Below are 27,707 nucleotides of genomic sequence, written 5' to 3' on the forward strand. Positions count from 1 at the left end.
CTGGTCACATAGTCATATGGTCACATGGTCACCTGATCAATTGGTCACCTGATCACCTGGTCACATGGTCACCTGATCAACTGGTCACCTGGTCACTTGGTCACTGAGGCTGAAATGTCGTACTTCCCTTCTGTTCAGTACGCCAAAACAGTATGCGGTACAGGGTAGTATGTCTGAATAAATCGTATTCATTAAACTGTAAGCGAAAAGTACCTGGATGACTTACTGAATCAGGAGCCATTTTGCAGTGTGCGATTGCAGCACACTGTCCTATCCCACAATTCAACTGGAGCATTTAACTACGATCGTGTGACTTCCTATGACATGGGTAAAATGGTGGACGTGGTTTGTCCGAGGTTGTATTCATACAGCAAAGGGCCCATATCTAAACCCTGCAGGAACCCATGTTCAGAAACAGGATGGGAGAAATACAATATTTATACATATAATATACTGTATATATACTCTATACTGGAACAAATGGAAGTCATAAAAACTACGTTCTGTTCTAGTGGAGTTCAGGCCTCCTACTGGAGGTGCTGCTTTACACAGGTCAGGTCTTTACACAGGTTTAGATCAGGTCAACATTTACACACAGCTGACAAAGGAGCATTGATCAACTACAACTGCTTTGTGATTTTTTGTTGTTGTTGTTGTTGTTGTTTAAGAGTTGTTTGCCACTAAAATGAGTTAGCATCAAAATTCACCATTAAAGAAATTTCAGAAACGATTAAATTACAAACCGGATTCCACAAAAGTTGGGACACTAAACAAATTGTGAATAAAAACTGAATGCAATGATGTGGAGATGGCAAATGTCAATATTTTATTCGTAATAGAACATAGATGACAGATCAAACGTTTAATCTGAAAAAATGTAACATTTTAAAGGAAAAATATGTTGATTCAAAATTTCTCAGTGTCAACAAATCCCAAAAAAGTTGGGACAAGTTGCAATAAGTGGCAGGAAAAAGGAAATTGAGCATATTGCGAACAGCTGGAAGACCAATTAACACTAATTGACAACATGATTGGGTGTAAAAAGAGCTTCTCAGAGTGTCAGCGTCTCTGTGAAGCCAATATGGTAAGAGGATCACCAATTCCATTATTGTTGTGCAGAAATATAGTGCAGCAATACTAGAATGGTTTTACCCAGCACTTTTAAGTTATCATCATCAACTGTGTATATAATATCATCAAAAGATTCAGAAAATCTAGAACAATCACTGTGTGTAAGGGTCATCGGCCATCGGCCATTGCCAGCTGAAACTCTACAGTGCAAAGAGGAAGCCATTTCTAAGCAAGCTCCACAAGCTCAGACATTTGCACTGGGCCAGGGGTCATTTAAAATGGAGTGTGGCAAAATGGAAGACTGTTCTGTGGTCAGATGAGTCACAATTTGAAGTTCATTATAAAACACTGGGATGCCATGTCATCCGGACCAGAGAGGACAAGGATAAACCAAAGTTGTTATCAACGCTCCGTTCACAAGCCTGCATCAATGATGGTATGGGGTTGCATGAGTGCTTGTGCCATGAGCAGCTTGCATGTGTGGAAAGGCACCATTAATGCAGAGAACTATGTTCAGGTTCTAGAACAACATATGCTCCCATCTAGACGTCATCTCTTTCAGAGAAGACCCTGCATTTTCAACAAGATAATGCCAGACCACATTCTGCAGCAATCACAACATCATGGCTACGTAGGAGAAGGATACGGGTACTGAAATGTCCAGCCTGCAGTCCAGATCTTTCACCTATAGAGAACATTTGGTGCATCATAAAGTGGAAGGAGCGACAAAGACGGCCAAAGATGATTGAACAGTTAGAGGCCTGTATTAGACATGAATGGGAGAGCATTCCTATTTTTAAACTTGAGAAACTGGTCACCTCTGTCCCCAGACGTCTGTTGAGTGTTGTAAGAAGGGGGGATGCCACACAGTGGTAAAAATGGCCTTGTCCCAACTTTTTTGGCATTTGTTGGCCATGACATTTTGAAACAACATATTTTTCCCTTAAAATTATACATTCACTCAGTTTAAACTTTTGCTCTGTGATTTGTGTTCTATTCTGAATAAAATAATATAATAGATGTTGGCACCTCTACATCATTGCATTCAGTTTTTATTCACAATTTCTTTAGTGTCCCAACTTTTTTGGAATCTGGTTTGTACAAGTAAGAGTGATTGACAGAAGTGAAACTAACCCATGTGCTGGATAAAAATGCAACAACAAAGAAGTGATAACCTATACTCCATCACTCTACATGCATATTGATTCAATAATAATGAGTACTGCATGAACACACATGAATATTCATTCAATATTAATGATTACTGCATGACCACATGTAAATACTATGTATTCAATAACAATCTAGACCATATGATGACATATAAAGACATATATACACTCAATAACACCCTCTTCTATCTTTGTAAACCCTGTGCAGGTAAAGAACCAGCTGAATGGCCAGTCTCCTCAGATCTACTCAGGGTAAGGATGGCCTGTCACGTTAGATTGCCCTGGGTGCATGCAGGCATACAGCTCAACATCCTGGTGCTCGCTGCTAATGGAACAGCCTGTGTCTTTCACGAGAGACAGTGCACGAGGTGCAGTGGACTCTCTGTTTTATCTGAAAGTCGCATTTGTGTTCTTGGGGGTGTTCTGACCCAGAGGAAGAATGATGATGAAGAGACAGAGGCGACATGGTGGCGGTCAGACACTGGACCAGGCAGGACCTGCTTGCTTAGATCACAGCTTTCAAAGCCAGTCCTGAACCAGCCAAAACTCTAGAAAACATTTTTTAATCTTTCAACAACTGTTTTTGAAAGACCTCTTATCTAAGACTAATGTGAAATAACTCTAGGATAAGCAGAATAAATAGAAAACAAAAACATGTTTCAACAGCTCGACTGTAATAGTGCTGGGAGGGGAGAGAAAATAAGATAGTATTTCTGAATTTATCATGAGAAAATTTGGTGGAACATCAGGGAAAGTAGAGTCAAGATATTTCCAAGACATAATTAAAACTATTCATCGGTGCCAAGACATCCATAATGGACTGGTCCTCTGAACGGACTGGTCCTCTTGGCTGCAGTGTAAACTGTTTGAATTCTTCCTGTGAGTCACAGCTGTGGTGAATCTTTTTGTGCTTTTTCTTTGTTTAAATCAGGAAAGAGGTGCAGATGTGTCCTACATGTCTGACTGTCAACGAGGAAAAGTATGACATTTCCAAGGAATCAAAGGCAAAATAAGAGCCCAAAACAAAGAGCAAAATAAGAGCACAAGACATAGAGGCCTATATTACTATAGAGTAACAACAGATGAGATTAAAACAGGCAAATGGAAAAACAAAACCACCACAGGCACTGAGCATAGGCTAACGTAAAGCACTGTAATTGTGGGAAGGAGAGGTTTATATATGTGCACGTGTGTAAAGTGGTTACAGGCGTGGTGTGCTAGTGCTCAGGCAGGTGAAAGGTACCTGTGTGTTTGAGAGGTGCAAGTGTGAGGTTTGTGCCTAAGACAGAGAGTGTGAAGGCTCTTGGGAATTGGAGTTCTATTCTGATGCAGGCTCAGCCAGTGTGCTGCAGTGCAGTAACAGACAGAAGGGCCTATATGGACCTTTAACTGACTTGGATGTCTACACACAGAGAGAAAAACATAACTGTACCTTCATCATTTTAGGACACCCAGTCATAGATACAAAAGAAACACGTGTTGTCGTGATGTGTTGGTTTGGCTCCGGTTAACTGATATGACATTTTAGTTCCTATGGTAACACTTTTTGGTAAATACATCAGGGTCAGTTCAGTGATCAGTTAGAAGTGATAGATCATGTGATCTAGTGAGGCATAAAAACAGACAATATAGAGACTGAAGAGAATAATGAAGACATAAGATAATAACAAAATATGTGGTGCTGTTATTCTCTCTCTCTCTCTCTCTCTCTCTCTCTCTCTCTCTCTCTCTCTCTCTCTCTCTCTCTCTCTCTCTCTCTATCAAGGGCATACGGATGCAGATTGACACCCTCTCACCCAAGAGCTGCAATTAAAGATAAGAATTCAGTTGTATGATGGTAAATCTTTTCTGCCTGGTTGAGCATCTGGTGTGTGGTGTGGAGGAAGGCCAGCTCCAATTCATCAAACTAACACTCACAGATCAGAGAAAGAGGGAGAGGAAGTGAGTGTAAGTGAGAGAGTGAGAGGGAGAGAAGGAAAGAGAGAAAGAGAGGAACAGATGGAGAGTAATTAAAAAAGAAGCAGGTTTAAGGTAGCTGTTGCCTTATGTAATTATAAAAGCAAAGCAAAGGAAAACTATCATCCTTTATTTCTTTATGTTCATAATGTCTCCATAATGTCTCCATAATATTTCCTGAGATCTCAGTAAGACCTTTACCTCCCAGTATGCGCCTATGATATTGAAAACTACACAGCGCTTTATGGACACTGAGCAAGCATCACAGAGGGTGATGAGAGTTCAGCTGGGGTAGAATCAGGACGTCATGAACAAGTCAGAGACTGGATTGTTCACACTGTACCAGCCTTAGTGATGGACAAGGTATCCGTTGCCCCAAATTTGTTCTTTAAAAGAAATTTAGCTTGTCTTTATGAACGATTTTAAAATACAGACGTGAAAAGTTAAACACAAATCATATATGTTTTATGGTTATATATCTAGCTTCTATATTCAGCACAAAGCTACAGTCCCTACAGAGACCTTGTTAAATGCATGCACACTCTCACCCCTCCCTAATTCATCCCTCACTCCACCTCCTCTCTCTCTCTCTCTCTCTCTCTTGTTCTCTCCCTCCCACCCTCTCTCTCTACTCCTCTTTCTCACTCACTCTCTCTCCTTAGCTCCATCATTTCTTTCCCATTTCTCTCTCTCTCTCTGCCCAGTTAGCTGCAGCAATGTGCCGCTGGTTTGGGGATCACAGCTCTCTGTCCCTCTCCTGCTCTTCCTCCTCCTCTTCTTCACGGAATTCTGGAATCAGAATCGGGCTCTAGGGATCCAGAGCCCAGCAAAGGAGTGTCCATCCCACACTGGACAGATGGGGACCAGCACCTGGCCCTGACGGTAATGAAGGCCTCTCTTTGCTTCTCCAACTCTCTTAGACTCTCTTACTCAAATATTTATCCTCCCTGCTTTGACTATTTAGTTTCTATATACACATTTATTTTCCTTCTGGTCTTGATAATTCTGGCAGTAATGTTTTATTAAATATTTGTTAGGAATACACAGTCAAATGTCAGAGGTTTTCTGTCCAGATTCATGTCAATCTTGCAGTTGGATCACTATTCTGAGGCTGTGTGACTTTAGTGTTGAGTTTTAGTTTGTAAAATTGCTACTTATAGAGAGTAAAGGGAGGAAAAACAAAAAGAGAAAAGTTAAAAGTGAAAAGGCAAATGTGATATAATAGATGGAAGGAAATTCAGCTCTTTGGGTTATCATGCTGGTTGAATCACAATAATTTAAACAAAAATGTTTATGTAAATATGTCAGTTGCGTTTTCTTTCCTTCATCTCTGGGTTTTCATTTTTGGAGGCTGATTTATCCTCATGTTATCTACTTCTTTATTTAAAACTACCAACAACCTTTCAGAACACGCAGGCTTCAGAGGAATGATTTGTGCTGGAAATCCAATGACCACTGGACGTCTCAGGGCCACCTCCTGTGTTATATCATTTTAATTTCCACTCAAATGACAGGAAGTACATAGGTCAGTTTTAGAAAGTTGTGAAATTTCACTCATTCATATGCTCAGAAAACTGAGCAAAGAGAGGTTTAGAAGTTTCCAGATTGACTGTTCAGGGTACAGTTAAATCTATGACCACTGTAAGTTTGCACAGCTACCCAAATGAAACCTCCTCACTTGCAAATTCTCTCTCTCTCTCTCTCTCTCTCTCTCTCTCTCTCTCTCTCTCTCTCTCTCTCTCTCTCTCTCTCTCTCTCTCTCTCCCCCCTCTCTCTCACTGAAAGTGGTGATCTTGACTGTTTTTTTCTGGACATGTAAGGAAGGGAGAGTACAGTTATGGCTCTGCCCTTGAGCGTGGCTATTGTTTCAGGCGTCCTGTCTTACCATGAATAATTGAGAGGACTGAGTGGAGTTCATTGCATGCAGAACTGTCCCACTCAGCTGAGCTGTCCCCAGAACTCAACACTATAGACAGGTCTGCTCAGCTGGAGAACGCAAGCACACCATTGCCTGTGCGACACATGGAGCAGTGCCTTTACCGTGGCTTGCAACATGAGACCCTATTCAGACTGCTGGGTATCTTTTCCCGGTGTGCTGTGAAAGCCGTGTGGATTTCATGTCATTATGGGACTTGAAGCCTGGCTTTAATGACACATGCTCCTTTAGTGTTAAGGAGCAATAGTGTTAGTGTCAGTGACTCCCACAGGAGTTTGCAAGAAGGTCTTCAGTACTCTGCTCTGCAGCTGAGAACATCAGCGTTGCATTTGGTCCACACTTCCCACGTTTGATCATCCACTTTCCTGTTTAAACAGAAGTATACCGCGTGCCCCGCTGCCCCCGGGCTGGGGCACTTTCAGAAAGCATCACTCTTCACCATCTCGCACCGCAGGTCTCCAGCATGGCTGTCCTGCTGAAGCCAGGACGTGGCTCTGTAACCCAGCCGTCCAGACGAGAACTTTAGTCATGCGACAGAACACTGACTCCCTTCAGCATAGCTGAAAGGTTTCATTGCAAAGTAATGCAATGTTTTTCCCTTTACCAATTCAGACATGAGTATTTTTCTGTTTTTGATGTACATTCTTCTGTTTGGACATGCTGCATATAGTGATGTCAAGCGTATGTGGACACTATGTCCCGCCCACACCGCTGTCCTCATCTTCACTCACGCAGAGATCTTCACTACCGCACCGTTACCCTCCTGTCATCAGTGAGAGCAGCGGTCATTAACATACAAAATCAATACACAAAGATCATCAGTTTCTGCACAGCATAGAAAATTACATGATCTGAGTGTTTTATAGATGTCTTTCAAAAATTTCTGACTAAAAAGCTTTCATTTTTAATTCAACTTAAGTCTATAAATCTAAACCAATATTTCAATGTCCTTTTTAAATGTACTGTATTAGGAGAAAGAAACTAACCCCACATATTCTATTGAGATTTCATAAGGAAATATACTTCAGGGAGTTGCCTGTAGGATCCTGTTCTCAGATCGGCTGGCGCTCTGAAGAAGCCCTAGTTTCCTTGACATTTCACCAAATCAAATGTGTGATGTGAGCATACTGAATGTTCAGATTATTTCTAAAGCTCTCAGGCCCTATGTGCTTGTTCTGTGCGTCATGTTCTTGTAGGAACCCTCCTCATCCACACACTGATAAGGCTTTAGCTCCATATATTCACAGTCATGGCAGTTTAACAATATCACTGTACATCATTTTATATATATATATAATGGGTTTCATCTAGAGGCGCGCGTGCACACACACATGCACACACACAGATGTGTATATACATATATATACACATGTGCGTGTGTGAGCGTGTGTGAGCGTGTGTGTGTGTGTGTGTGTGTGTGTGTGTGTGTGTGTGTGTGTGTGTGTGTGTGTGTGTGTGTGTGTGTGTGTGCGTGCGTGCGTGCGCTTCTAGATGAAACCCATAAGACGTTTACTTTAACCATTGACCATTACATTACAATGGCAGTGGTAGAAATAACACTTCACTGACAAACTCGTCACCTCTGGACTTTCCTCCAAGAGCCTCCATTTCTCTGTGGCAGAGCTCTGTTCATTTCAACATGCTGCACTTGATGAGCTGCTTTGTTAAGCTCTGATTGTCAGTGAACAAAATGTACAAAACCATGTCTGGGGTTATTCACAGGTCACTGCAGTTAAGACCACTCAACCACAGTGGAGTCACAAATAACCCCCTCTCCCTCTGCCTCGCGGGGTCACGACACAACAGCAGTTACAAGGCGACACAAGACAGATGTTGGGTTGTTCTCTATATTTCAACTGCTCTTTGAAATCTGTCCACCTAAGCAAAAGACCATCTTAGCACTGTTACTGCCTTCTCCTCCTCCCCTACTGTATGTGCAATGAGCACCCTCTATATTTGCTATACTGTAGTTTAATTAATCCACTCCGATATTAAAGTAATCACCAGCCTTTAATCAGCCCAGCGGTCTAAGGTCAGTGCAGTATTGTCAGGAGGGCTTGGCTGTGGAAAAACGCTTGCTGAACCTGATTAACCCCAGTAGTAAAGGAAGAAAGACAAGCCAGACACTTGGAGCTGTTTCTGGGTCGAGTGCTGAAACAGGTGCTGCAAACACACACACACACATGTGTTCCAGCAGAGCAGAGGGACGGTGTTACGTCAGCTGATATCTGTGTTAAGGAGCTGGAAGAGGAGATGAAAAAGAAAGCTTGAGAAAGAGAGAGAGCGAGAGAGTAAGAAAGAGAGAGTAAGAGAGAGTGGGAGAGTGAGATAGAGAATGAATGCTGAATACATAACTGAATGCACAAAATATAACTCATAACTGAATGCACAAAATATAACATATTAGTTCTAGATTCTATAGCAAAATTAACACGTCCCTAAGATATTCCCTGAATTTCAAGATCTCCCTGATGAAGAGAAGCTGGTGTATGTTCTTGGTGAACATGGAGAGATAACCACACTAGCAGGGCTGCATGTTCATTCCTGTCACACACTAATGGACAACAGCTACAAAGCCATGTAATTACAGTTATTGTTGTATGTGTATGAATATGTATATATGTTTGCATGTATATGTACATAATATATATTACATTATTAGAACTTCATTTTGTATTATTTTAAATACTGGAAGCAGTTATCGAAGTAGTTATGTAATGGTAATGACAATATAGACATTTTATTATTCTACTTTACTATTATTTTATTTTACCATTGTTGTGTATCCTATGCTTTGGCAATACAAATGTACATATTTGTCATGCCAATAAAGCACCATTGAGAGAGAGAGAGAGAGAGAGAGAGAGAGAGAGAGAGAGAGAAAGATAAGAAGATGAGGCACCGGTGCAGTTTCAGGTCTTTTGTCACCATCGGTTACCCGGATCTTGTTTCTAAGTGACCACTACTTTGCCAGAGGGCTCTTTCTGACATTAACCCCACAGCCGGCTCCAAACACACGCTCACCTCACAGCCATTAGCCTTGCACCACTCTACCGAACGTGACACACACTTAACGTGTCGTAATGTTTCCCGTTAATGTGTGTGACCAGCGCAGACCCGTGGTGTGTAATATTCAGCAGGGCTCTAACATGGAGATCACACTTCCTCACCTGACACAACAGACTGAGAAATCACGTTCACTCAACCACCTGCCGTCACTCTATTAACACACCTGCCCTGCTTATTCTGGGATGATGTTATGTGGCCTTTTGCTGATAAACACCAGGACTCAGACCTATTGAAGCACATTGTGGCCTGGTGGGCAGGACATTGGCTCTTAACTGGAAGGATCTTCAACTCTGCCACATTGTCACTGTAAAGCCCATTAACCCCAAGGCCCTCAGTCTCCTTGGCTCTGGGGTGCTGTACAATGACCACGTGCACTGTTCTAAAGAAGTTAGATTATGTGGGAAATTATTCCCATTCTACTGTATATGTGTATATAATAAAGACATTTGTAGACTTTTACAGATGGTTGTTTTGAAGCTATTAATGTAGACCATACTAACGATTTAACAATATGAAGTCACAATCATGTTTGACCTTCCAACCATCTTTCTGGACGCAGGAGAAGGCAAGGGCCATGGTCAGCTGGCACAATGACACCGGGTCCAGTCACCAGGGGGAGCAGGAGAGCAGCGAGGCCCAGCAGAGGTCGGAGTGCGTGCTGGGCTATGTCCCTGTCATCTACTACAGCATCCTTTTGTGTGTGGGAGTGCCAGGTAAGCCACTCCAGCGTTCACATCACAGATTAAACCAGTGAGAGCCGCATAGGGCACAACCATGTCATTCACTAACCTTCCCCAAAGGTGATTTACCCTGTAAAGACTGAAGCTGCCCAGATGTTCTCAAGATTACATCACAAGCCCAGCTGCTTTATTTATAAGCCCAGCTGCTATAAACTTTATTTCACTTCTCAAAATATTACTGTGTTCATCTGCTATATGATATATTTAACTGAAATTGTTGATCCAAACAACCAATGATCTTTTTCATACCACTGTACCAGAAATACCCAGGCACAATGAACATGAGCAAATCAATCATTTAGTTCATTAATAGTATAGTCAGTATTATTAGTATTATTATTAATAGTATAATCAGCAATATTCAGTTATATTTAAAGTAGTCCCTTACACCCCTTTCTCATGGTGGTGATGGTATTGTGTTTCCACTATCATAGTAACAAAGCCACAGATGTTAAGGAACTCTAACAAAGGCTGAATATTGGGCACTAATGCCTGAGACTGTGGGTACACTGGTCACACCGCCCAACCCGAAACATTATATGAGTAGTGTAAGCAGGAACCATATGGGGGAGGGGTGATGTACAGCTTTTAAGCTTTATTTTACAGTATAACAGTATAACAATTTTCAACCAAGAACCCAGTCAGAATGCTGGACTAGCGCTAATCCAGCAGTACTGCTGTCTGTCCCTGCACCTCTTCTGTCTTCTCGAGATACGTTCTCCATATCTGCTATGTCCTCTCTCGTCTGTCCCCTAGTGAACATCCTGACACTGGTGGCTCTGTCTCGTCTGGCCGCGCGTACCCAGAAGGCCCTCTACGTGTACCTTTTGGCACTGACGGGCGCCGACATCCTCAGCCAGCTCTTCATCATCTTCGTGGGCTTCCTGCTGGAGACGGCCGTCTTCCACCGCGAGGTGCCACAGGTGCTCCTCCGCTCCGTCAGCATGCTTGAGTTCGCCGCCAACCACGCGTCCATCTGGGCCACCGTACCCCTCACCGTGGACCGCTACGTCGCCCTGTGCCATCCCCTCCAGCACCGGCAGATCAGCTACCCGGCCCGGGCACGCCGCATCATCGCCGCCGTCCTGACCCTCGCCTTGGCGTCCGGCGTGCCCTTCTTCTGGTGGTCGGACGTGTGGCGGGTCAGCAGGCCACCCGGCGTCTTGGACTCCACCCTGATCTGGACCCATGTGACCATCATCTACATCCTGCCATGTGGTATCTTCCTTGTGCTGAACTCGCTGATCGTGGTGCGTCTCCGTCGGCGTCAGCACCAGCGGAGGTGTCAGGAGGAGAGCGGGCAGAAGGCGTCCATGGGGGCGGGCAGGCTGGGGAAGACCACGGCCATGCTGCTGGCTGTCACCTCCGTCTTCACGGTGCTGTGGGCCCCCCGGTCCACCGTGGTGCTCTACCACCTCTACGTGGCATCCGTTTACAGGGACTGGCGTGTACACCTGGCTTACGACCTGTCCAACATGCTGGCCATGCTCAACACCGCAGTCAACTTCTTCCTGTACTGCTTCGTCAGCAAGGCCTTCAGGAGCGTGGTCAGGGACGTGCTGCTCCTCAGGGGGGCGCCGTTGCACCCACAGAGGCCTCTCCACCAGCGGGCCGCCTCGGCCAACGCCTCCAACTCCTCCCTGTCCAGCACAGCCAAGCGCACTCACAGAGATGGAGCCGCACTCTCAGCCCTCAGCACAGAGCACATTGCATAGCTCCAAAAATTTGTATCAAATGTTTCCCAGCAAGCATCACACCGAGTGTCTCGGTTCTGTTATAATGGATCTATCCGCCCCCTCTCGTGCATTTTGGAAAGCACAGCTGCCAGCTGCCAGTCGCACGATTCTCAGAGCTCCTCCTCAGAGTAGCGTGTGGTACGACTGCAAACTCGTCCATAACCAACTTCAGGGATATTCTAACTCCCCAATATGAATATTATCTCTGAATGTTATCTTTAAAAAATTGTGATTAGAAACCTGATATTCATTTTGTTTTACATTGTGAAATGAAATCTGCTACTCTTCTGCCACTGTTGCATATCAATATGACCTGAATACTCTCCACATGTGGACTCGGGTAGGTATTGTATATTCATATACGACACTCACACTCTGAATGAATACATTCACACAACAGTTACTCCCTGAAAATCCAAAACTGGAGAAATTGAGCTTTTTGTTTCATGGAGTTTTGTTGTGTAGTGTGTGTGAATGTCTACCCAATTCAAATTCAAATTCATGCTAGACAATGAAATTGGTTCAGAGAATTCACAAAGCCTAGCTACCAGTATCACTGGTCACACAAGTAAAAGAGGACAGACCAGAGACTAAGACATTGTCCACAGGGACTAATTCACGTCCTCCCTTTCTGTTTAGGCTATACGATTGCATGACCCTGGCCAGTTGTGTAAGAGCAGGCTGAGTGCTGTCAGTGGAGCAGAGAGGGACGGTGTTTTTCCCCCTCGTAAGCAAACGATGTCTGTCAGGCTGTTGATTCAGGGAGGAACCAGACCAGCTGGAGCTCAGGGGGGATGCAATCAGCAGAAGAAGGAGAGACCCCGCTGAGCAAACACACTGTGTTCTCCACAGAGAACCAGGTGTCACACACACACACACACACGAGCACTCCAATCAGTTTCCATCTGATGGAAGCCATTAGGCTAACTGATAAAATGGCCATAGTCTTAGTGTAAACTTTGTGATGTCATAAGTTTGCGTATTGCCGACTGGTGTGAAGATAGTGTGAACCCTGCTCTTCAGTGCATATTATGAACATATCAGCCCAACCAGGGGTACTTTACAAGATTTAGGCACACTAACCACCACAATGTGGAGTGGAAGAGATGTTTGTAGGTAAAACCTGGACTGATTTATTGACCTATCCTGAACCATTGTTAAGTTTAACTGTGGGCCTTAACATATAAACAGCACAAATATTTGTAGGTATAACATTTATACCACTAATTAAATAAGTGATTATTATAAATATTTATTTTTAAATAGAGAGAAATATGAACTCATTGATACATATAACATCCACTTGTTCACTTGATCACTTTGTTTAGAATAAGCATATACCCCTCCCCTACACATTAGTGTTCCACTGTACCCTATTTTAGGTCTTAAAACCCCACACCTCTCTCTCAGACAGGGCCATGGCTGAAGGCCTAGTGACCCCTTACTGGGTCATGCCCAGCTGCAGAACAGCCACAGAGCAGGCACTGTCTGTCAGAGAGTGGTGAGGGGGGACAGTTGTAGGTATTAGCCAAACATTTTTACAACCCCCTCACAGTCAGTGCTTCCTGATCCTCTGCACAGTTTTGCTGTAACCCCTGTGAGCATTGCTTGTCATATGTAAAACCTCTCTTAAATGCCAGCACCTAAAGTTCATGTGAAATTTATCCAGTGATGTTTCACTGAAAAGTTCATTTTACACATGACATTTACCATTAGAGTCAGGAAACGTGAGTGACAGTCACAAAGGCTGCCTGCTGCCTTTCAAATATCACAGAAAAGCCAAATCATAAAGAAATTCTATTTCAGACGCACCCTAGTGGAGGTGTTGTCTGCTGTTACTCATCACTGCAGGGTTAACTACACCTCCTTCACTCATCACTGTGGGGTTAACTACACCTCCTTCACTCATCACTGTGGGGTTAACTACCCTTCATTCACTCATCACTGTGGGGTTAACCTCCCTTCCTTCACTCATCACTGTGGGGTTAACTACCCTTCATTCACTCATCACTGTGGGGTTAACTACCCTTCCTTCACTCATCACTGTGGGGTTAACTACCCTTCCTTCACTCATCACTGTGGGGTTAACTACCCTTCCTTCACTCATCACTGTGGGGTTAACTACCCTTCCTTCACTCATCACTGTGGGGTTAACTACCCTTCCTTCACTCATCACTGTGGGGTTAACTACCCTTCCTTCACTCATCACTGTGGGGTTAACTACCCTTCCTTCACTCATCACTGTGGGGTTAACTACCCTTCATTCACTCATCACTGTGGGGTTAACCTCCCTTCCTTCACTCATCACTGTGGGGTTAACTACCCTTCATTCACTCATCACTGTGGGGTTAACTACCCTTCCTTCACTCATCACTGTGGGGTTAACTACCCTTCCTTCACTCATCACTGTGGGGTTAACTACCCTTCCTTCACTCATCACTGTGGGGTTAACTACCCTTCCTTCACTCATCACTGTGGGGTTAACTACCCTTCCTTCACTCATCACTGTGGGGTTAACTACCCTTCCTTCACTCATCACTGTGGGGTTAACTACCCTTCCTTCATTCATCACTGCGGGGTTAACTACCCTTCCTTCATTCATCACTGCAAGGTTAACTACCCTTCCTTCATTCATCACTGCAGGGTTAACTACACCTCCTTCACTCATCACTGTGGGGTTAACTACACCTCCTTCACTCATCACTGTGGGGTTAACTACCCTTCCTTCATTCATCACTGCAGGGTTAACTACACCTCCTTCACTCATCACTGTGGGGTTAACTACACCTCCTTCACTCATCACTGTGGGGTTAACTACCCTTCATTCACTTATCACTGTGGGGTTAACTACCCTTCATTCACTCTTCACTGCAGGGTTAACTACACTTCCTTCACTCATCACTGTGGGGTTAACTACACCTCCTTCACTCATCACTGTGGGGTTAACTACCCTTCCTCCACTCATTACTGTGGGGTTAACTACCCTTCCTTCAGTCATCAGTTGCAGCCTACATGTGTGCTGTACACGTAATTATTGCCATACAGCCCTGTAAAAGATGACACACAGCAAATGAATTTAAATCCTCCAAGGTATCCATTACTGGTTCTGTTGGGAATATTTAAGAGATAACTGGTCCTTGTCCTTGTCACAGATGTTAAGCTTTCGAAGTTCAAACTGTTTGCTGTTAATGTTGATTTAGATTTTGATGGTCGTTGTTATTTTTTAACTTGTTATTATTGTTAATATCATGTGCCATTAAAAATGCCCTGGAATCTGGATTGATGCCCTGTAATTAGGCTTGATGAATTAATGCCTTTTAATGTAGATTGATGGATTGGTGCCTTGTAATCTGGATTGATGGATTGGTGGATTGATGGCGTGTAATCTGGATTGATGGATTGATTCCCTGTAATATGGATTGTTAAATCTTCCTTGTAAACCACCTCAAGGAAAAATGGAAAGAAAACCTCAGTCATCTCTCACATGTTTCCTGCTAGCATGTCCCTGCAGTGTGGATGAACATGCACCCATCACACTGCACAGTGACACGGAACAGGCAGCTCCTGCATGATGTTTTTAACTGTGAGAAATAAAGTGTCTGATGATATTTATATTGGCTTATGGAACATTGATATGCTGCTCTTCACCACACCACTGACCCTGAACACTGACAACACCACTGTTTTTAGATACGGGTTATATGTCATATTTTGTCTTAAAACAGAATAAAAAATCCACAAAAAACAGAAAGTCATTTAAAACAGAAATCTGCTGATTTGCCAACATGTCCGGGCCTTCTTGTTCCATAGCCCATATGGAGAAGACTGCTGCTGGTCCTGTCAGTCCTGTCATGACCTTGACTGGTCAAAACATTCTCCATGTCCATTTTCGCTCAGAGCAGCCCAGCAGTCCTGATCACAGGTGGTGCTGAAAACACGCCCTCTCACCTGTAACTACCATCTGGGTGGTGCTGAGAACACGCCCTCTCACCTGTAACTACCATCTGGGTGGTGCTGAGAACACGCCCTCTCACCTGTAACTACCATATGGGTGGTGCTGAGAACACGCCCTCTCACCTGTAACTACCATCTGGGTGGTGCTGAGAACACTCCCTCTCACCTGTAACTACCATCTGGGTGGTGCTGAGAATACGCCCTCTCACCTGTAACTACCATATGGGTGGTGCTGAGAACACGCCCTCTCACCTGTAACTACCATGTGGGTGGTGCTGAGAACATGCCCTCTCACCTGTAACTACCATATGGGTGGTGCTGAGAACATGCCCTCTCACCTGTAACTACCATCTGGGTGGTGCTGAGAACACGCCCTCTCACCTGTAACTACCATCTGTCTGTTCCACAACACTGACATTCAACCCACTTATTGTACAAGAGCCAATATCTCCTAGGAATGAGAGGAATGGTGTTTCCATAGCAAAATCTTAACCAAGCTTCATTTGCATGTTAAAAAAGTCATATTTAATTGTTGCAGCTTAAAGGTTAAAGCTTAAAACTTCGTTACTCTACAACTATTTTACCCATAAATCTGCTCAACCCTGTCCCCAAACATTACACACACACACAGAGAGTGAGAGAGAGAGAGAGAGAGAGAGAGAGAGAGAGAGAGAGAGAGAGAGAGAGAGAGAGACACACACACACACAGAGACACACACACAATGAGTTCTTGTAAAATCTCCTGGAGATTTCCCAGTGGCAAATTATTATTTTTTTTAAATATACAAACTCAATTGTTTGTGAGCAGTTACTGTAGTAGTACAGTTATTGGACTGGTACAGTTATTGGACTGGATAAATTAGTATACAGGCATTAATACTGCCGTGTTTGCATTAGAGATTTAAAATAAAAAAAAAGAAAATACATCAAAAACTAAACAGAACAACTTTTAAAAACGCAAAAACATAATAAATTTAAAAATTCAAAAGATCTCAAAAAACCTCGTGTTCTTATATGAATAACCAAGTTATCAATCAAAACACAATATCTCAACCATTGACTGTAACAACATAAAACAAATAGATAAATAATTACGTGGGAACAGTTTTACAAAGTTGTGAAGATCAAAATAGCTCCACCTCTCTGTCCACGTATAATAAAGTAGGCCCTATTTCCAAGACTTTACGTGAACGAGAACGTTGTAGCGATTATACACCACTAGATGGGGCTTTAACACAATTACTGCACGTTGCGTATATTATTAACATTTTTCTAAAATGTACGTCAGAAATTAAATGTGGATTCTAACAATTTTTTCTGAGGTGAAACCATGAACACTTGCTCCAAATGAACGGATGGAAAGCAGAATGTTCAGCAACCCGTAAAACATTGTATTTCATTTCTCAACGGTAGATAGGCCTGCTGTTGCTTCGCCCGTAAATAGTTTTGTGTGTATAGAAAGATAACGTGTGTTCTGAGTGGTTTCGTGTCATGAACAAGAGAAGCTTGTGAATGTGGGCGCGCAGAGGAAACGGACACGGCTGTGAGCAACTGTCTGAACTGCTCCGGAACGTGTAGGAATCAGACCTAGGTGGGATGTGGATTAGGCTCAGGGTCAAGATTAGGTTCAAGGTCAAGATTAGATCAGGGTCAAAATTAGGGTTAGGGTTCAGGTTAGGGTCAAGGTTATGGTTAGGGTTTACGGTCAGAAAAGGTCTCCAAGGCCTGTAAGATGATCCATATGTGGAAATAAAGAGGAGATCAGAGGAACAGAAACACCCAGCAAGAGATAAGGGGGCAGGGCACCCAAATATGCCTCTTCAGTACACAAGTCTTGACGTCCCAGAATAGCACTGTACACTGAGTACTTCTGGAAACTGCAAGAGACACACTGGAGTAGCAGGAAACCAGATTTGTTTGGTTCGTATAGCCCTTCCCAAAAGATTATAGCACATCAAGAATGAATGGAAAGCCACAGCAATGACAGGCATTGTCATAATCACATGTTCACGTGTCAGTGCGATCCTGATCTGAGCTTTCTCTGAGTGTATATAAATATAATGTGGCAATGCCACGTGGATTTCATGGAAAACTTCTGATAGTTCTATATGATAGTTCTGTTGGCCCGAGGTTAATGCTTCACCTTAATACATAATTATATGATTTGTACAAGCTGTTATGTTAATTCAAAAGGTAGCGTGTTAATATATTTAAGAGAAGTAAAAAAAAATTCTAAAGCAATTAGTTTATTAACCTGTAGGCTACAGTGCTGACCTTGCCTAGCACAATTCGTACGTACTAGCACAATTCAAACACTGCCGTTTTGTTTAATAACCGGAATTACGTAGCGGTAGCATTTAAGACAAGATATCTTTTTTGTGCGAATTTCTAGATATACAGTATAACAGTATATATAGCCCAAATACCAAAATACAGAGTCACAGAAAAGGGGCTGATTCCGTTGGCAGGCTGCTTAACCTGAAGCGTTCACACTGTACGCGCTCTCGAGAGCGTATGCGCGCCCCCGTGAAACAGAGCGCGAGAGAAAGAGAGAGAGAGAGACAGAGAGAGAGAGAGAGAGAGAGTCTCCAAACATCACAGCTCAGTCGCTGTCGTAGCTTAGAAAGCAACCTAAAGTGGGGTAGTTAGGGTGCTATCCTTGGATTTAGCAGCAATTTAGCAATCTCATTGGACCAACGTTTATATAGTCATTTTAACACAAAGAGTGCATTGAGGGGTTCTAAACCTTTACTACGCTCCTAAGCACTTTTTAGCGTGTCTTAGCGTGTCAATGTCGAACATATTTTCAAAGCAGTGATTGGAAACTGTCAGAGAAATACTGATCTTGACAATACAGACTTGGGACGAGATCATTCATACGACAGCCATCCCAGAGTAAGTTGAGTTTTGTGATTTCCATAGGCTACAATTTGTTAAATGGTCTAAGATCTTCTGTATAAATAAAGTAAAAATAAATAAATAAAGTAAAATAAAGTTTTCTTTTCCTTTTGTGATTTATACACTTATTTTAATAACGAGCACGTACTGTACAACACTATATTCGGGTTTTTTTTTCAGATTTTTTTGTAAAGATAAATACACTGTAGAAAAGATAAATACTTAATTACATGAGTTAGCTATTTATACGCCAAGGGGATGTTCGAGTAGAATATTCTGTCTAATTCAATAGATTATAACCATTATTATATTAAACCGTTATCGCGCGTTTACTTTGTTCACCTGCGCAGGTGAGTTCAGCACAGCGACAGACCTCGGAGTCTTTAGTCTTACTGGTTTTGATCAGAGGTTTGTGCAAGTTTATATTATCATAGGGAAAACAAGTATATTGAATTGAATTTAACGTCTCCGAGAGCTGCTAGTTCATCGCTCATTGGTTTCACGCATTTAATTCTTTTGGGTTTATTTGGCATACCGAACTTGTAAATACATACATAAATATGACATAAAACTAATTCTGAATTAGGTTTTTGTGATGGTTTGTCTAAGACTGTACTCATTTTCTAATTTTTCCTTTTGTAACATTGAGGATAGGCAATAGGCTATAGGAAACATTTTAATGTTCTGATTAAAGATAGCCTAATATTGCCGCAATGAAATAAGACATATTTGCATGCCATAATGTCACTGATGTCATTGATGGCCATGGACCGTTTGATAGAACCAGTTCTACAGGTTTGGTGATTAAACGGAACCAGGAAGTTTCAGAACACTATGTTTAAAAATGCTGTAGTGTTCAGGAGAATCAGGGCTGTTTGGTTCTGACGTGCCACCATGCAAGTGACCCTTGAACTTCGTGACTTAGAGTGGCGTTTGTTTCTGAGGACTTGTGATCCGTTACTTAGCCACACATTCTTCCAGGGCAGTTTCTAAATTATGGGTGACAGATAATGTTAACTTAGCCCACGATTGAGATGATGACAAACACTTTGGTTTATCTTTAACCATCAGAAAACAAAGCGAGAAATTAAGGTCTTGGGACAGACATCTCCAGATATCTCTTTTTCTTGGTGCATGTTTGAGATCAGTACTGAGCACTTTGCAAAATGCAAACCTATAAAATGGTGCAGTGTCTGAGGTTTTAGGCTTACTGACTTGTGGAGCACTATATATGTGTGTTGGTGTGTGTCTGTGTCCATGTGTGTCCATGTATGTCCGTCCGTGTGCGTATATCAGTTTGCATGTGTGTTTATACAGGCAAAACCATCAGTTTCAGTCTGGTATGAGTATCTGAAAAACATTCTTCAGTGAAACTGCTTTCTACACGTAACTTGTTTAACGTCTAGTGTCTGGAAAACCTGTCCCATGGCCACTTCTCATTCTCCTTAAACCGCAACTGAAATTACGAATGAGAAATGCCAATATTGTTTAAAAGGCATATGAATGATTTACAGAGTTCCTGGGAACAATTCCAAGTTTAGAAGTTTGCGTTCTCAGTCTCTGCCCTTGGACGAAGACCTTCAGCGCGTGTGCCCCCTCCCACACATGCAACAGGTCCGGGCGCAGCCACAGAGCGAGTACAAACATGCTCTGTTTTAATGGCTGTGATAGAACTGTTGGGATTTTGTTGGCTTTCAGTCTGCCTAATGGGTGTGTTAGATGTTTCTGCTCTTAAGACATGAGACACTGTCACCTGCTCCTTCTTCATAAGGCACACTCCCATTCCTACTAATGCTTCATCTCCCTGTCTGTTCCACATCTCATTGTTTATCCCACGTTCTTGACTGTTTATGTTGCTGTTGTCATTATCGTTATTTATTTATTTGTCTGCCATGCTTGTGTCATCACAGGTGATCATAGGTGATCATCACAGGTGATCATAGCTGGAGTTTCCATCGCCCTGAGCTCGGGTCCTCCTCCTTCTATTGGTCATCCAGTGGTTCTCCTCTGCCTGGATCCATGGCGACCCCCCAGGCCCCCGTGCCACAGGGCTGTGGTTCCGGCCTGAACCCCCTCTACTACAGACTGTGTGACGTGGGTGCATTGTGGGGTGTAGTGGTGGAGGCGTTTGCCACGGCGGGCGTCCTGGCCTGCCTTGTCCTGCTCATGGTGCTCCTGGCCAGCCTGCCCTTCGTGACCAGCAGGAAGCGTCGCAGCTCGGTGGGCATTGATGTGGGCTTCCTCGTCTGCACCCTCGGCCTCTTTGGCCTCACCTTCGCCTTCATCGTGGGGCAGGACTTTGCCACGTGCGCCTCACGCCGCTTCCTGTTCGGCGTGCTTTTCGCCGGCTGCTTTTCCTGCCTCCTAATGAAGGCGGTGAAGCTCAACGTCCTGGCAAGGCGAGACACGGGGCTCTCGGGATGGCTGCTGTGTCTGGGAGCGCTGGGCCTCTGGCTGGTGGAGGTGGTTATCAACACAGAGTGGATGATCATCACCATGGTGCGTTTTCCTGTTAACAACGGCTCGGCTGTCGTGACCGCACCCTGCGCCATTGACAACAAGGACTTCGTCATGGCTCTGATCTACGTCATGAACCTGCTGCTGGCCATTGTCGTGGCACCCCTCCCTGTTCTGGCAGGAAAACACAAGCGCTGGCGGAAGGACGGCATCTTCATCTTCATTACGGGCCTCCTCTCCATCGGCATCTGGGTGGCCTGGATCGTCATGTACACCTATGGGAACACCAAGTACGGCAGGCCCTTGTTGTGGGATGACGCCACCCTGGCCATAGCTCTGGTGGCCAACGCCTGGGTCTTCCTGCTGCTCTACACGGTGCCAGCGCTCTGTCTGCTGACCGAGGAGGAAGAGACGGCTCTGAGCTTTGGCCAGGACCTCCACACCAACCCTGGACTGGGCTATGAGACCATCCTGAAAGAGCAGAGCTCCCAAAGTGTATTCATGGAGAATAAGGCCTTCTCTATGGACGAGCCCAACACAGGTAAATAATCATGTCGTTATCTTCGCCAGAATCCAGATATTGTTAATCTCAATCTGAATGTGATGAGGCTTCAGTGCTCTCGTATCTTTAATGTGGGAAGATTAGATTAGATGTTCTGCTGTCTTTCTCCCCCTTCCTCCACTATCCCTATTTACCTGTGTACTGACATATTGTTTCCATATACAATAGCAAATATTTTGTGGTTTATCCAGTAGATATGATGAAATGGTTATAGATGATGGCCTACCTACACCTCCACACAATCAGCTGGTCATGTCTGCATGCAAGTTGTGTATTTGCTAAGTCATTGTGGCTGAATATAGAAAGAGCTTTGAAGACAGAGAAAGGACACTGTCCACATTCACGCACGCCCATCTTAGCTAATGCTAGAGGTGGAAATGACCAGATCAAAGTGAACAAACTGAAACGGTCTCCATTAGTCAGTGAAGGACAGATTGTGTGCAGACCCAACCCATCATAACATGAGTAAACATGACCACAATCTGATCCAATCTGTTGCTACAGGAAAAAAAAAAAAAACCTGAATCTGCTGTTTACACTAGCACATCTCCACGGAGACGGAGGTGTGGCAACAGTATCGTCTGAGTCAGGTATTTCACAGAGGAAGAAGACATTTCTCCCAGCACTGCTCCCAGTGATCATGCTTCTGTTCCCCCTCGAGGATGGGAGGCGTGGATGGGCTGTCCCCGCTGTCCCAACTCTGTGTCGTGCCTGTGGAGCAGGTGTTGAAGGGTACACACAGCGCTGTTTGCTTAGGAACAGTGATTTCTTACACATGCCATATGTCCCAGTGATCGGCTCAGCCTTCGGTGGCCATGGGAACGGGGCTTTCTCCCATCTTCAGCACTGCACAATAAACCCGGGGCTCATGCTTTTATATCAAATTCTTATGTTTTTATTATTCTCTTCTGAATCCTACTGCCTTCTACACCAACCCACCCATTTATTAGAAGTGCCCCCTTAAGGTTCACAGTGTAGGTGTGCAGCTGGAGTCTTCTGCCCTGGCAGGGTGTGGTCGCCACGTTCATATATCAGTGGTCAGCTTTTGAACCCTGGACCAGAGTGTGGGAGGTCACTGCCAGCGCTGACACTGACATATAAAAACTCCAACACCAATGTGTCAGACACACTCATATTACTGTAATAATCAGTGTAACAGTGTTTCACTGCTGTGCTGAGGAACCCAACCCAAAGGCCTCCAGGGTCCTGCGGTAATTACCTAACCAGAGGTCAATTGAATGGAGGGGCACTGTTAAGTTGGGTATATCAACAGGTGGACTGCACCTGTGGACTGCACTATAATCCAAACACCTTTCCAAACACACCTAAGAGATAAATTTGTTTATTGAAAAAATGACTTAATAACAGACACAAAAACACACATTCACATGTGGAGGCTGAACAGCACTTGCAACTGCAGACAAGTGTCCTTACGCCGCACTCTCTTCCTGAGATGAAAGAGGCCATAGAACATAAGTCAAAGGCCAGTGTTCATAGTGAAGAGTGATGGAATGTTTAAATGGTCACAGAGAAGTATGATCAGGCTTCTATAGTGTTCTATGTCTGGGTTAGAAGTGTTCTATGTCTGGGGTAGAAGTGTTCTATGTCTGGGTTAGAAGTGTTCTATGTCTGGGGTAGAAGTGTTCTATGTCTTGGTTAGAAGTGTTTTATGTCTGGTTTAGAAGTGTTCTATGTCTTGTTTAGAAGTGTTCCATGTCTGGATTAGAAGTGTTCTATGTCTGGGTTAGACATATTCTATATCTGGGTTAGAAGTGTTCTATGTCTGGTTTAGAAGTGTTCTATGTCTTGGTTAGAAGTGTTCTATGTCTGTGTTAGAAGTGTTCTATGTCTTGGTTAGAAGTGCTTTATGTCTGGGTTAGAAGTGTTCGATGTCTGGATTAGAAGTGTTTGATGTCTGGGTTAGAAGTGGTCTATGTCTGGGTTAGAAGTGTTCTATGTCTGGATTAGAAGTGTTCTATGTCTTGGTTAGAAGTGTTCTATGTCTGGGTTAGAAGTGTTTGATGTCTGGGTTAGAAGTGTTCTATGTCTGGGTTAGAAGTGTTCTATGTCTGTATTAGAAGTCTTCTATGTCTGTGTTAGAAGTGTTCTATGTCTGGGTTAGAAGTGTTCTATGTCTGTGTTAGAAGTGCTCTATGTCTGGGTTAGAAGTGTTCTATGTCTTGGTTAGAAGTATTCTATGTCTTGGTTAGAAGTGTTCTATGTCTTGGTTAGAAGTGTTCTATGTCTTGGTTAGAAGTATTCTATGTCTTGGTTAGAAGTATTCTATGTCTTGGTTAGAAGTGTTCTATGTCTGGGTTAGAAGTGTTCTATGTCTGGTTTAGAAGTGTTCTATGTCTGGGTTAGAAGTGTTCTATGTCTGTTAGAAGTGTTCTATGTCTGGGTTAGAAGTGTTCTATGTCTGGGTTAGAAGTGTTCTATGTCTGTTAGAAGTGTTCTATGTCTGGGTTAGAAGTGTTCTATGTCTGGGTTAGAAGTGTTCTATGTCTTGGTTAGAAGTGTTCTATGTCTGTTAGAAGTGTTCTATGTCTGGGTTAGAAGTGTTCTATGTCTGGGTTAGAAGTGTTCTATGTCTGGGTTAGAAGTGTTCTATGTCTGGGTTAGAAGTGTTCTATGTCTGGAAAGGTCTCATATTGTCTTCATCCTTTTTATGTGTTGTTTTTGTTGTCAGGTAATAAGCCAGTGTCTCCATATAGTGGCTACAATGGACAGATGCGTAGCTCAGTGTACCAGCCCACCGAGCTGGCCCTCATCACCAAGGGAGCAGTAAACGTAAGTGCCTGCGCTGTGTCTGTGCTGTGTCTGCTTTGCCTATGCAGACACTCATTCAGGTAGAGACGCACAGTCCTTCCACACCATTTGGCTACTTTACGGCTTAGTAGCTCTATAACAATGGCCGTATGCAAAGGCCCAGTGGTGAGCCAGCAGCGTTTGGTTGTGTAAATGTGAGTGTCTGAGAGGAGGGGCTCTGCTGTGTGCTGCCGGTTTCCTCTCTCATGCTCTCGCCTCCCGCTGCAGCCGGACGGCTCGTTCGACACGGTCATCCCACGAGCCACGCTCAGCCCACTGCACACCCAGAGCAGCTCGCCAACACAGCTGGACGAGTCTGCCCTCGGACAGAAGCCCGCCACCAACGTACGCAGCTGCACCGCCACCGCCGTTTATGCCATCCCTCTTGTCCTTTACCATCATCACTGGGGCGTCCTTTCCATTCTGCTGGTGCTCAGGTGACCTCTAGGGGTTGCTGCTTTGCCCTTCTTGGCTTTAACCTAAAGCCTATTCAGTTGATTACTGTTTCACACCTATTTTGCACCATTTTTGCAAGTTGAAATCAAGCCCCTTGCTTGTCCTCTGGAGAACACATCACTGCTCCAGAATTTTCTACATTCCAGAACCTTCATCTCTCCTTTCTTCATGCTTCTCTCTTTCATCCTCTCATGTCCTAGAGACTCCTCTTCTTTCTTCATGCTTCTCTCTTTCATCTACTCATTTCATGGAGACTCCTCTTCTTTCTTCATGCCTCTCTCTTTCATCCTCTCATTTCCTGGAGACTCCTCTTCTGTGTTTCCTTGCCGCCTGCCTTTAGCTGCCCTTGCTGCATGGCCTGAGGGGCATCCTTCAGTCTTTATTGCTTGCTCACTCTCTGCCTTGTCATTCACTCCCACAAGATCAGGTTCCATTCCCAGAATGCACTTGCTTCACAGTTTTCTTTCTACATTTTTGTTGCTCTTGACAGCCGATACAGGGCCAGTTCTATGTGTGCTTAGGTAAGTGAAAGTCATACACTGAGGCAGGAAAAATATGATCCCAAGTCAGGTGGAAAAGGGCAGCTTTTTTTTTCACAGTTCAAAGGGGCTGTCTTGCAGGATTCTTTTTTTTTTTTGCATGTTTAACTAAATGTTTATGTTCAGGTTCAACGTTTGAGTTATATAGGATATAGGGTCAGGTCATGTGCATGTAGGCTCAGGACAAAACCAATCAAAGCAGGAAGCAAGTAAAGTGAAGTGTGATGAATAGAAGCTGTTGTGCACATAAGCTCAGAGGTGACCTCCAGTCCAGGAAGCCTGTAGCATGAAGCAGTCCAGTCTCCTTCCACCAGATTATCATCAAGCTCTTCAGTATCTGAGCTAGAGGGAGGTGGGTTAGGACCAACATTGCTTTCCACGCTGTGGCCCAGTCTGACATCTGATCACGTAACAGAACGTATGACTCAGTTTGCCCTATGCCTCGAGCATCAGTGCCTCTCTAGAGGTGTTATCTATTACCAAAGAAAACCTCAACAGTTTTCTATGAAACTGTGAGGCTGTTTTCAAGCACATGACTGCATATGATCGTAACTGTCGCCTCTCCATTTCTGTTTAGGGAAACCTCTTGCATTGGAAAACACAGTGGTGAGGCTGGCCACACTCTCCTGCTTCAAACTCCTTTGTTTTTCATTTTTCTCAAGAATCTTAAATGATGGGTCCATCTTGCTGTTTGCTCATACGTAAAGGTGAAGTTGGTGCTGTTCTGCCCATTTCAGGGACACTGTGCCGGATCTCTTTCACCACCCACAACATGACTGCACTTAAAAATTGGTCGCAGGAAATCAGACAAAACTGGACTTTGCAGTTGAACAAAGGGTGTGGAGGTTTTACATGCAATACCTGATGCTTTTGCACATTGATCCAATGCATTTCCATAAACACAGGAGAACGGATGGACATGCGTAAGGAGCTCTGATGCAGTATAATGTGTTTCAGTCATCCTGCTTTCAGATGCCACATCTGACATCATTAAGAGGACGGTTGCCTCCTATTGTACATTTCTGCCTTAAACTTCAATATTTAGGAATAATGAGAGTACTATGTATGCACTAGCCTTAATTTAAGATAGCTCGCAGCAACCATAACTTCTGTACAGAAGTCACCAGTAGTCACCACTACTATATAACTGAGAGTGCCTACAGATAATTACATTTCATGGCTTTCTGTCGTTCTAGAGTTCAAATGTGTTCAGTATTGCAGTGCATTTACAGATCTGAACACCTTTCTCAAAGCACATCCGGCACAAATAGTATGAATGTATGCTTGTGTCTTTGAGTTTAATTTGTTGAACTGGACTGAGTATGTACGTTCACAAAATAAACATATCTGAAATGTAGGAAGGGTTGTTCCCATTTGTTGTTTGCTGTGCAGAAGGTCGCTGTGGGGTGTGTGTTTGTGTGTGTGTGTGTGTGTGTGTGTGTGTGTGTGTGTGTGTGTGTGTGTGTATGTGTGAAACTGTCGTAAATGCAACTTGAAGATAGAATTGCAAAGTGGATCGCATCACTGGAAACATCACATCAGCTCCAGCTTGAGGCATTTATCTGACAGTAGGTAAGACTCCCTGTCCCACCAGGGGCTCAGATACATCCATAAAAGCCAGTAGGTTCCAGGAGAATGGTTATTCAGGGCAACCATTACATCACAACCAATCCTGGTGTCATAGGTTAAGGTGTTTTATGTTTGGTTGTAGGTTTATAATAAATAAAAATGACAGGGGTAACTAAATGTTTTTCAGTTATTGCTCAAGGTTATTTACGAGTTTTCTCCAGTGTTACTAAGAGACATAAAATAGGTAAAATATGTAAACTTCCACGTCATTATTTTTCGTGGTATTAAAAGTAATTTTAGAGAAGAAAATGGTGTAACATCAAATAAAACTGAACTTGTAACTTGTACTGACATGTAACTCTCTTTAACCTCTCTTATTAAAAATCACATTAAAGTGAAACAAATAGAAATAACAACAAGGCTGATGATAGGGAGCTACTAAGGGCTAGAAGTAAAGACACAGAAGAAGCAAAAAGCCTGAGCTGACCTTCCAGGAACCACCACACAAGCTGTCTAGTACCCCCACATAAGCTGCCTATAAAAGATTTTTCATTATTTTAATTTTTTTAAAGATCCAGGAAAGATGTGGGAGAGAAATTGGAGATGAATAAATCTCTTCTATATTATCCTCTTCACACTGCCCCCAAGCATCCATACACACACACACACACACATACACAGCTGTTTACCTCCTCCTGTTTGTCTTTAACCACATGCCTCAGGTTTCATCCTTCTGTCATGGAAGAAGCCATTCTTGATCGACTCGTGATAGTGGGCAGTCCAA

The 27,707-nt window shown here is 43.5% G+C and overlaps 2 protein-coding genes across 5 annotated transcripts; both read left to right on the plus strand.

The window, feature by feature from the left end:
• Positions 1-2,432: 2,432 nt before the first annotated feature.
• gpr142 (G protein-coupled receptor 142) lies at positions 2,433-13,424 on the plus strand. 2 transcript variants are annotated; one of them, XM_076999377.1, is made up of 5 exons: positions 2,433-2,495; positions 4,009-4,080; positions 4,908-5,081; positions 9,764-9,917; positions 10,701-13,424. In XM_076999377.1, the coding sequence occupies exons 2-5, from the start codon at positions 4,075-4,077 to the stop codon at positions 11,657-11,659; spliced, it is 1,293 nt and encodes a 430-aa protein (XP_076855492.1). In that variant the 5' UTR covers positions 2,433-2,495; positions 4,009-4,074; the 3' UTR covers positions 11,660-13,424. The 2 variants fall into 2 exon arrangements, with proteins under 2 accessions (XP_076855492.1, XP_076855493.1); XM_076999378.1 differs by having other exon boundaries at positions 2,454-2,495; positions 4,904-5,081.
• Positions 13,425-18,119: 4,695 nt separating this feature from the next.
• gprc5c (G protein-coupled receptor, class C, group 5, member C) lies at positions 18,120-26,711 on the plus strand. 3 transcript variants are annotated; one of them, XM_076999380.1, is made up of 5 exons: positions 18,125-18,529; positions 20,443-21,530; positions 24,241-24,341; positions 24,588-24,704; positions 25,932-26,711. In XM_076999380.1, exons 2-5 carry the CDS (start codon positions 20,552-20,554, stop codon positions 25,962-25,964), a joined length of 1,230 nt encoding a protein of 409 aa, XP_076855495.1. In that variant the 5' UTR covers positions 18,125-18,529; positions 20,443-20,551; the 3' UTR covers positions 25,965-26,711. The 3 variants fall into 3 exon arrangements, with proteins under 3 accessions (XP_076855494.1, XP_076855495.1, XP_076855497.1); XM_076999379.1 differs by having other exon boundaries at positions 18,120-18,529; positions 24,588-26,711; XM_076999382.1 differs by lacking the exon at positions 24,588-24,704.
• The last annotated feature ends 996 nt before the right edge of the window (positions 26,712-27,707 follow it).

This window comes from Brachyhypopomus gauderio, chromosome 3, assembly GCF_052324685.1.
Source record: "Brachyhypopomus gauderio isolate BG-103 chromosome 3, BGAUD_0.2, whole genome shotgun sequence".
Lineage (NCBI taxonomy): Eukaryota > Metazoa > Chordata > Actinopteri > Gymnotiformes > Hypopomidae > Brachyhypopomus > Brachyhypopomus gauderio.